Raw genomic sequence first — 11956 nt, forward strand, 5'->3', positions numbered from 1 at the left:
ATTTTTAATTTCAACAACAGTATAGAGTAACATTATCTGATACTTATCTACATTGTTCCAGAAAGTGCATGCTGTGGTTTATCACCAGATGCCAGATGGCCCGAATACCGTTAATCATCAACAAATAGTGTCAATAGGGGCGTACAGGTATACGCCCCCATGATAGTATAAATATTCAACGATTGTCGAAAACCCAGCGAAGCGCTCAGTGCGCTAACAAACGTGTGCCTAAACACATGGATCATGTCGAGTACTCTCGGCAAATGGCTCTTGCTAGCCACAGTTTGTTTTGTTCCTCTTGACTGTGAAATTTATGAAGATCGACCGAAAATCAAGACAGAAGGCGGTAATCTCATTCTAGAACCAGCTTACGATAAAAACCTATATCTGCGCGTCAATGGACCAAAATCGAAAATTTTTGTTGGCGATACGAACATCTTGGGAGACAATTCTAACAGTAATGGACCCGGTGATGCACAAAACCAGATATCTAACAATGGGAACGGCGACACCAATCTAAACGGGATATTGGAGAGACTTGAGAGATTGGAGAATAAGGATTCTACACTGCCCAACGACTTGCTTTTCAACATATCGATGCTATGGAGAAGAGTCAACAACATTCGCAGGAAAGTGATTAACCTTCAAACGCTACTCAATGAAGCCTCAGTAGACCAGTGTCAGTCAGCCCCTTGTGAGCATGGTGGTACCTGCCTCAGCATATATCGCGGCTACCACTGCCTTTGCCCGTCGAGTTGGGAAGGCAAGAACTGTGAAATGGATGTCAACGAATGCCGCAATTTTGCCGGAACGGACCAAGGATGCCAAAACGGTGCGCAGTGTATCAACAGCCCAGGATCGTACTCGTGTTCCTGCAAACAGGGGTGGTTCGGCATTCATTGCACTCAGAGGGCCAAGGATTGCTCGGCTGGTGACTTCGAAATGTGCGGTCACGGTACCTGTATAAAGACGGACTCCGGAGAAGGTATTAAATGCATATGCCACCAGGGATGGACAACTAATGGAACTGGAGTCGCCTGCTTAACTGATATCAACGAATGTGACGCCTACCAGGGTCCCAGGTGTTCTGTGAATCCTAAAGTGGATTGTATTAATTTACCTGGTTGGTTTAGGTGCGGCCAGTGTCCTACAGGGTACGAAGGCGACGGCTTCAGCTGTTACGATATCGATGAATGCACGACGATCCCCAATGGAGGCTGCAGTCCCTTAGTCACATGCCACAACACCATTGGCTCCCGTATATGTGGATTGTGCCCGCCTGGCTATCAAGGTGACGGAGTTACATGTACCTGGAGAGGTACGTGCAATATCGGTCATGGAGGCTGTCACCCGTCTGCGCAATGTATCGAGAGTCCAACACCTACTGGGCAATCAGCGCAGTGCATCTGTCCCGAAGGCATGATGGGCGATGGAATGGGGATAGGTGGGTGCTATGTGCCAACCAGTGGGAATTACACTGATGGGTGTGCGAGCAATCCGTGCGGCGTCCACGGGCGATGCCACTCTCTTCGCGACGGCTACACGTGCATCTGCGCTCAGGGCTACGGCGGCGCGAGCTGCGAGGTGGCGGCGGACGCGTGCCGCGCCAACCCCTGCCACAACGGCGGCGTGTGCCGCCGCGACGACGCCGCCGCCGGGGGCTTCCGCTGCGACTGCGCCGCGCAGTACTCCGGCTCCTTGTGCCAGGTAAGGACCAAGTCTTGTGGTGGCGTCCTAGACAACGAAGAGGGCAGCATTGTTTATCCTTTGACCAATACCACCTACAACCACAACTCGCAGTGCGCCTGGGTGATACACACGGCACCTGACAAAGTTATCAATGTCACGTTCAGCAAGTTCAATCTAGAGGCAAGTCCTGAATGTATGTACGATTTCTTACAAATACACGACGGTCGCAAGTCTTCCAGCCAGCTGATAGGTAGATTTTGTGGAAATAATTATCCTAAAGGGGGTAATATTGTATCAAGTCACAACAATTTATATTTCTGGTTCCATTCTGACAAAACTATTGCTAAAGACGGTTTTGCTTTGCACTGGACGAGCATAAGCCCAGTGTGCGGTGGTCACGTAGACGCCACCACTCACGGACACATCAGCTCGCCCGGCTCTCCCGGGCCGTACCCTCCCAACCGCGATTGTTATTGGCACTTGACGACCAGCTTAGGCAAGCGGATCAATTTACATTTCTTCGCTCTCGACATTGAATCGCATTCTAATTGTAGTTTCGACTACTTAGCAATATATGACGGTGAACACATGACAGACCCGCTGATTGAGAGATATTGTAACACGACACAACCCGCGCCGGTACAGTCTGCAGGTTCTGATATGCTCATACACTTCCATTCGGATGCATACGGTTCTGGTCACGGCTTCCAAATAGCCTACGCACCCATGGAAGGCATTCCAGGGTGTGGAGGCTACTATACGACGAGCACAGGGGAACTCGTTTCACCTACTCGTAATGGACTTTATCTAAGTAACTTGTTATGCGAGTATAAAATAAAAACCAGCTTGGATACTAAGATAAAAATAGAATTTAAATCATTTAAACTTGAACGTTCCTTTAGATGTAAATATGACTATCTAAAGATTTATGACGGGCCGTCATCAGATTCTAGACTCGTTGGTAAGTTCTGTGGAACAACGTATCCAAAATCTTATACATCAACATCGAATAATCTTTATTTCGTATTTAGAACTGATAGGTCTTTGCCATCTGAAGGCTTTCGAATCACGTACGAAGCTATTTGCGAGAACACTATAGTAGGAGATAGTGGAGTAATAAAGTCACCCGGTTATCCATTTAGCTACCCAGACAACAAGCTGTGTGAATATGTCATCAAAACGGACCCGGGCAAAGCTATTCAGTTAACGTTCCAAGATTTTGACATTGAAGACAATAGGTACAATGACTGCCGGTACGACAGCGTGGAGATCAGGGACGGCCACGACAGGAACGCCACGTTACTCGGCAGATACTGCGGCGGCGCTGCGCACACGCCCCCTGTGCAGACATCCACGCTCAACTATATGTACATAAGCTTCAAATCTGATTTGAGTGTTTCCGGCACCGGATTCTACGCTAACTATACTACCATAGATACTGAATGCGGAGGTATTCATAGAGAAACCACTGGACTAATAAATCACCCATCCAGTGACGCTACTTACAAAAACTATCAGTCCTGTAAATGGTTACTGATAGCTCCGGAAGGCATGCATATAAAGTTAACATGGAACAGGTTCGACATTGAGGAGATGCCTTCTTGTGGCAGCGATTACCTGGAGCTGGTAGAGATAGACGACAATAATGAGAAAAATGTAATGGGCAAATTTTGTGGCTCCCACTCGCCTCCTGCCTTGACCACTTCCACTAACCGGCTCATGCTACGATTTGAATCCGATAGTAGCATTCGTTCTTCTGGGTTTTCTGTATCCTACACATTTTTGGACCAGAAAACTCACTGCGGTGGAGCGTACATTAAAAGTCATGGATTTATATACTCTCCAGGATGGCCTCAACCCTACGAACCTAATCGTGATTGTACATGGACTATAACGGTGCCCGTGGGCCAACAAATCATGTTGAACATTTCACAGTTTCATCTAGAACGACCTATACGTGACAAATGCAATCTTGGTGACTATTTAGAAATAAGAAACGGTGGTAGCGATAACTCTCCTTTAATAGGTCAGTATTGTGGATCGTTCGATTCTAAACGCATCGTATCACTATCTAACGCTCTCCACTTGCACTTCCACTCCGACTTTTACTTGAGCGGAACAGGATTCAAAGTGGAATGGGATGGCACCATTACAGGATGTGGGGGAACACTTACTAGCCCTTCTGGCTCAGTATCATCGCCAAACTACCCTAATGAATACAATGAAAACGCTGAATGCTTTTATAGGATAGTTACTAGTGCAGGTTCACGAATTCGTATAACATTTTCAGAGCTAGACCTAGAAAGAACTCTTAGATGTAGGGACGACTATGTTGAAATATACGATGGACGTGACGCTACTGCCAATAGTTTAGGAAAACATTGTTATATGAAACCGGAGCTAGCTAATATTGAAACTACATCTAACTATGCATTTGTCAAATTTAGATCCGATGTATTTCAAGGAGGGAAAGGATTTATATTTAACTATCAAACGATTTGTAATACCAATGTTACAGGACGATATGGTGTCATTGAAAGTCCAGGCTATCCGAGCAATTACGAGTTAAACTTAAACTGTTTGTGGACTATACAGGTGCCCAAAGGGAATACAATCAATGTAACGTTCACCCACTTCGATGTTTACAGAACACGTAGATATGGCTATCGTGGTTGGAATAGATATCGACCTTATGCCAACCCAATAGCGAACAGTGATTGTCAATTAGATTTTTTGCAAACAAAAGAGCTATCTGATCCAAATTACTCTAGTAAATTGTGTGGTAGTACAATTCCGGCAATGATCACTACAAGAAGTAATGCGTTACAAATCAAATTTTCTACTGGCGTCTACGTGGCGCGGTCTGGTTTTCGCTTAGAATGGATTAGTTCAGGGTGTGGCGGACACATTATTAAACGAATGGGTACTGTAGCTATTGATAGAAGCAAAACCAACGAAAAGGAACTTGAATGTGAATGGCTAATAGAAACTCAAGCTGGCAAGAGCATCGTAATCACTTTTAGTGAGATTTACATGTTAGAGTCTGCTAATTGTACTACTGATGCTATTGAAATATATAACGGCCAAAATACGCTGGCTCCTCTCCTGACAAAAATATGCCATCGTGATTTTGTGTCCGTCCAGTCTAGTAGCAATTTCATGTTGGTACGTCTTTCGAAACGGTCATCGCTTAGAGATGTTCACTTTTCATCGGATTTCCGATCGGTCAATTCTCAATGTGGTGGTGTTATGAACAGCAAATCTGGAATGATTTACTCTAAGAACTATCCGCAGAATTACGATAATAATTTGGATTGTCTGTGGTATATAAGTGTACCCGCTTTCCATCGTATTGAACTGAATTTCATAGATTTGGATCTTTACGCACTGTTTCGACAGATAAATGATAGATGTGATGACTCAATACAAATTTATGATTACGAATACTTTTCACCCTCAAGTTCCAACAACTCTTTCCGCATTTGTCCTACTACACCATTAAATGAAACACAATTTATTAGTAAACACAATAATATAGTTCTCCAATTTAAAACAGATGCTTATGGAACGGCAAAGGGTTTCAAAGCAAACTTCTCTGTGGTATGTGGTGCTACGATAAAAGCTGAACATGAAGGTGTCCTACAAATCGACAACTTTGTCCATCACGGTAGCAGTAGCTGTATTTGGAATATTCTTGCAGATTCACCAGATAAAAAGATATATTTAACATTCACGCTTATGTCAATCCCAAAAGATAATAATGTAGTCACAAACCGAACATGCCCCTCATCTTACCTCCGTGTGCGCGACGGAGATGATGATAAAGCTCCCCTTGTTGGAGAATATTGTGGGCGCAGAGTTCCACCTATGATTGTCAGTCGTGGCAGTGCCTTGACAGTAGAGTTTGGAAGCTACACCGGTAAGGTCAACGGTATATTCGCAGCCCACTATTCACCTCTCAGCAATACCTGTGGAGGTGTGTTAACGTCTGAAGAAGGAACCATAGCGTCTCCAAACTTCCCCTTGCCTTATCCAATAAACACTGATTGTGAGTGGTTCCTACGATCATCGCCAGGTAATACTGCATACGTTCAATTCGAGCAATTCGATTTACGATTTTCTGAAGGCTGTAATGACGACTATGTAGAGATTCGCGAAACTAACGGCGCTGGTCGGCTTTTGGGAGTGTATTGCAGTAGTGATATTCCTAGCAATCACAGCACTGCAGCTCAAATATATATCAAATTCCATGGTAATTCCCAACCAAGTGGGAGAGGCTTTCTGTTACAGTATGGATTCGAGCATGAAAATGATATAACTGGAGATAGTGGTGAGATATCATCACCATTATATCCCACTCGGTATCTAGGATCAGGAGAATATAGTTGGCGCGTGTTTACTTCTAACTCGGATACTATATCTGTTACCATTGATGTTCTGGAAATTTATTCCCATAGCGAGGTGAACTATAATAAACTAACTTTATATGACGGGTATGACTCAACTGCTCCCATTTTAGAGGATCTAACTGGAGTACTGGTCGAACCAAAGGTTATACAATCGTCCTCAAATGTAATTTTCATGACACTTAAAATGGATGAATTGAATGCAGGTTCAAAGTTCCACATGAGTTGGACAAAATCTTCTAGAATTACTGATTTTGGAAGTCCGGAAGATAAAATAAACTGTGGTTCGAATACGACTGTAACTATCTTACCAGGAAACACAGAAATTTTAGCATCGCCGAATTATCCTCAAGTATATAACGATAATTCAAATTGTGAATGGGTGTTCAAATCACAAATTGGACGTCACTTATCTGTCAGCTTCAGTGAGTTCAATATTGAGGATACCACCGCTTGTTTTGCTGATTCAGTTTCGATTTATTCTTCAGACACACTTGGAAATTGGAAGCCCGTTATTGAAAATATATGTACATCAGAAGCAGTCTCTGCTGGAGTAAATGCTTCGACATACATGAAAATAAAGTTTAAAACGGATTCATCCGTAACCCGCACTGGCTTCCAAGGTCAAGTCAGTTCAAAATGTGGTGGAATCATGACTGGATTGTCCGGTGAGATTGGACCAATTTGGTCGGACGTACAAACTCTGTTTCATTACCAGTCCAAAGTTAAATGTGAATGGACGGTGAAAGTGCGACCTGGTAGAACTATAAAATTAGACTTTGACCTTTTCAATATAACTAATAAAAAAGACGCTGATTGTGAAACGTATGTCATTTTACGTAATGGTGATTCTGCTGAAGCCCCTCTTTTAGCTAGCGGAAAGTATTGTGGATTCGATCATGAAATTAAGGCAGACATAATTACTTCAAGTAATACTTTATTTGTTAGTTACGTAAAGGCGACCTACGACTTCCAAACTTTTAAGATAAATTACGAAGAAAAAAGTTTTGAATGTGGTTCAACGTCAACTCTTACAGCCGATCACACTTGGGAAATAATAACTTCTCCAAATTATCCATCAGTACCAGTTCCGTTTTCGGAATGTGAATGGGTATTTTCTGGTCCACCTGGTGAAATCCTTAGAATAGATTTTCTAGATAGATTTGATTTAACCGATGCAGAAGATTGTAACAAAGAAGTCGTTGAAATTCGAATGGGATCATCCAGGTATTCACCACTAAATGGCAGATATTGCAGTGACAGACCGCCAACAATCAAGAGCGTAGATAACACAATGTATATAAAATATTCAACGGCTTTGACGGAGCCTCGAAACGGATTTAAAGCAAACATATCTATTGATATATGTGGAGGGACCATTATTTCCGATGCTGGTGAAATCAAATCACCAGGATATCCGCACCTGCAAGTGCTCCCTTACGGAACTGTCTGTACATGGACTGTTATCGGACCGCCGAGACATGTTTTTCGTATAAAACCCGAAGATGTTAATTTACCTCTCTCAGAATCACAGTGTGCAACAAAGTTGACTATTGAAGAAGCATTGCCTGCAAATAACACAATCACTATACTTAGAACGTTATGTAATGACGATAATCTAACACCAATTGAAACGTCAAGAAACGAGTTTAATATTAAACTGTACATAGGTAAACCAGATGCATGGGAACAGACATCGGAGAACAGAGGCTTTAAAATAAGTTTTAATTCATCTCGGCCCATGTGTGGTGGCGTAATCACGTCTTCTGAAGGTTACTTGACTTCTCCGGGCTATCCTCTAGAAACTACAATAAGATATTGCCAATGGATCATAAAAGTACCTGATAAGTCTCGGAAAGTTCGTTTGGAAATACTAGATATGGATGAAGAAAGGCACAGAATAGGTATCTTTAACGACATAAGCTTTAAAACTATTATCCAGGCTATTCCCAATAGAGATTATATTCCTGGAACAAAAGTTTTTGAGTCTTCCGGCAACACTATGGCTCTGTACGTTTGGTTAAACCGAACATCTCCATCGCACCGGTTCAAAGCTCAGTTTAGTTCAGATGAATCAGCATTGTGCGGCGGTCAACTAACAGACAGAAATCAAGTTCTTCTGTCACCGGACCTAAATCGTTCTTATACTTGTGAATGGCATTACAATAGTCAAACCACATACAATGATCATCTTACCACAAACCTCACCTACAATTCCGTATATTTGACTGGTACAGTTAATTCTTCTATGTCCAGGACACGTTGTCGATTTTTCGATCCTCAAATCTTCATAAGGTCAAGAGATGACACCAGGTTTACTCGTGAAATTTGTGGAAACACAGACGTGGAACTAAGAATACCGGTCCAAGTTTTAGATATTACTGCAACCAAAAGTAAATTGAATTCTTTATATTTCCATTTCGAATTCAATTCTCAACCATGCGGTGGTATCGTTCGTGTAGGGTATGATCCTGTTAATGTCTTAAACATACCCGAATTCTATAACGGCTCTTTAGACTGTGCTTGGGTTGTTACGGGATCGACCAGTAGGGTTGAAATAAAAATTGAAGGAAGCTTTACATTGGATTGCGAAAGCGAGTTTCTGAGAATTAGTACATCTTTGAGACAAGACGCCCCATTAATAGCTGATTATTGCAAAGGGAAAGTTTCAGACTCTACCTTACTTACTCACTTTAGATATCTGTACATTCAATATCATTCAAATATTAAAAACACGACCAATTTAAAACTTATGGTCAGGTCTGTGACTGAACAATGTGGTGGATTGCTAAGTTCATACCAAACCGCATTTACGTCACCAAATTATCCTAAACATTACTTACCAAACCAAGAGTGCGCATGGGAAATACGGGCTGATGTCGGCTTTAGAGTTTCGCTCAAGTTTGTCGAAAGATTTGTTATTGAAGACACAACTAATTGCACCAAAGATTCTGTCATAATTTACGATTGGAAGGACGACGTTTTCACGGAAATAGTAAGAGTATGTGGACGAAACACACCACCTGTCTACAATTCCACTTTAAATCGTATGAAAGTTGTTCTACGTACAGATGCTGATAGAAATCTTGATGGGTTCAAAGCTGAGTGGGAACAGATTTGTGGCGGAGAATATACAGCTACTGAGAAGGAGCAAATATTATACAGTCCAGGTTTTCCATATGCTTACCATCAAAATATGTATTGTCGTTACGAGATAGAGGCACCAGGTAGCAAAATTGTTCTCAAGTTTCTCGACTTTGAACTAGAGGGTGGCGCTCCTGACTGCTTGTCCGATAACTTAACACTCATAGCTGATTCAGCTTACAGCTACGACTATCAAGTTTTCTGTGGTAGTGATATCCCACCCATGACAACTAATGCTGACGAAGTTTCATTGATATTCCAAAGTGACAAGTACATACAAAGAAGAGGATTTAGAATAGCATACTCCATTTTTTCATGTGGAGGAAGAGTAAACTCGTCAACTGTTTTGACGTCGTCCCTCACTGAGACTTACGACACGAATTTGAATTGTACGTGGTTTATTGAAGCACCCGCTAACAAGAAAGTTGTACTTAAATTCCTTTATATTGACTTAGAAAGCCAACGGGATTGCTATAGTGATTTCATCGCAGCATTCGAAGGACTCGTCATCGATGAAGATAAACGTATAGCGTTACTGTGTGGCCACTTTAATTCAACAACTGTCATTAGAAGCAAAGGTAACACCATGCTGCTCCAGTTTTCAACTGACGGCAGTATCAATTACAGGGGCTTCAAAGTCGACGTTTATTTCAGCTATTCTGAAGCAGCTCAATGTGGTGGTTACGTTAATTTAACAAGTGGATCGTCACATATTCTTAAAAGTCCCTTTATGGGCCATGCTGTATACGAAAACTACCTAGATTGCGATTGGTCGTTAATATCACCTCCCGACACTGTAATTAAAATTGAATTCACCTCGTTCCACGTATCTCCTTGTCAAAATGTCAATCAAACTGCGATAGGGTACAGTAAATGCGATTGCGACTTAGTAGAAATAAAAGATGGCTTAAATCCTAATAGCTTAGTAATAGGAACGTACTGCGGTCATAGCCTTCCACCACAGTTAACTTCTTCTAGTAATACGATGAGCGTTAGATTGGCCACGGATGGCGAGATAGGCAGTCAGGGCTTCGTTGCCACAATCACAACTCACACGGCACTGTGTGGACAATCCACTATAGTTGTCAGCGAAACACCACAACGGCTAAAGTCTCCCGGTTATGAGGTAGGGTCCGTGCCCCGGGGGGTGCATTGTGTGTATCACTTGGATTCAAGCCCTGAGCCATACAGCTTACTACGAGTCACTGTGGTCACACTGGACTTACGCCCGCCTGCCGATGAAGGTGCAGACGCAAAAACCTGCAATACAGATAAGTTCATTATAGCCAGTAATACTGTACATCCTAATGCCACCCTTGGGAAAGACTTCATCTTAAATAACCAGGACACCGATTTCTTTAGCCGTAATAGTTTTTACGATAGTAGCCTACACTTTCCCGTCCGTTTTGAGATATGCGGGCACAGAGAAACCACAGACTTTTATTTATACGGTAGCACGACTTTAAATTTAATAACGTCGCCAGAAACTGATTCCAAGGTTTATAAAGGCATAGAAATAGAAGTTGCATACGTAGGTTTTTGTGGCAGAAATTATTCAGAGTCGAGTGGAAGAGTTCAATCTACGAACACAAACAGCCCTACGACTCCCAGTGACTGTTACACGCTGATCACTGCTCCGGTTAACCACACGATTTCCGCGTACTTCCTTAGCGCCGTGCCATCATACTGGAACGAAGACTGTTATCTCGAAATATTCGACGGTAATAATGTTACTGCACCCAGCTTGCTCAAAATACACTCAGAATATGAGACCAATATCCCTGTGTTCTCAACTGGTAGATATTTGTTATTACACAACCATGAAAATAATAGCGATCGTGTAATATTTGATTTAAATTACGTTACAACTAACAAAGGTCGCGGTTGCGGAGGGAAATTACAAAGTATAGTGGGGCAAGTCACCAGCCCCCTGTACCCCAACATTTACAGGCAGGTATCGAGTTGTGAGTGGGAGCTGGAGACTCCGATAGGCACGCATTTACTGTTACATTTCTCTGTGTTTGACTTGGGCATTACTTGCGATCAGAATTATGTAAAGCTTGTAGACAGTAAGGGTGTTGCGGTGCGGACCTTCTGTGAAGACGTTCCTGCTGACTACACGAGTCCTGACAACTATGTCAAGATAGTCTTTGTGACCACAATGAATAATGGTGGCACTGGTTGGGTAGCCGAGTTTATAGGCCTGGAGTAAATACAATATTTTAGGATGATAATTTTTATTTTATTAATTGCTTTGTTAGTTTTGTAGTAGGTACCTATATTTAAATGCCCACAGGTTTATAAAAAAATTTTTTTTTGTCAAATAAATTATTTTCTGACTGCAGGTTGTTAAGTGCTAAGATAGCCCGAAGTAAGTAAAAAGGTTACACATTTTTACTGAAGCTGGCTAATCTATATGTATAAAACCTAATACATGTACGGCCGTAAAATACAAGTGTTTTTACTGTAACAAAAGTAATTGTAATTTATCAATAAGAAATACCTATATTTGTGAAACATTGTCAAATATTAAACAGAGTCAAATTATATGAAGGTGCATATTTATTTCATGTATAAATCACGAAAGTAAAGAAAGTAAGTAGTAAGCCGAACTATATTCGAAAATATGATTGTTGATGGTTACTGCTAACTATTTTCAACTTATGTAATTTAGAAGTGTAATAAATATTAAAACCAAGGCTATATTTGATTACCCT

General features: G+C 41.8%; 1 protein-coding gene across 1 annotated transcript; it reads left to right on the forward strand.

The window, feature by feature from the left end:
• Window positions 1-164: 164 nt before the first annotated feature.
• LOC124632775 (cubilin homolog) lies at window positions 165-11942 on the forward strand. The gene has a single exon (XM_047167736.1). It carries the CDS (start codon window positions 244-246, stop codon window positions 11449-11451), a length of 11208 nt encoding a protein of 3735 aa, XP_047023692.1. The 5' UTR covers window positions 165-243; the 3' UTR covers window positions 11452-11942.
• The last annotated feature ends 14 nt before the right edge of the window (window positions 11943-11956 follow it).

The sequence above is a fragment of the Helicoverpa zea genome, chromosome 8, assembly GCF_022581195.2.
Source record: "Helicoverpa zea isolate HzStark_Cry1AcR chromosome 8, ilHelZeax1.1, whole genome shotgun sequence".
Taxonomy (NCBI): Eukaryota; Metazoa; Arthropoda; class Insecta; order Lepidoptera; family Noctuidae; genus Helicoverpa; species Helicoverpa zea.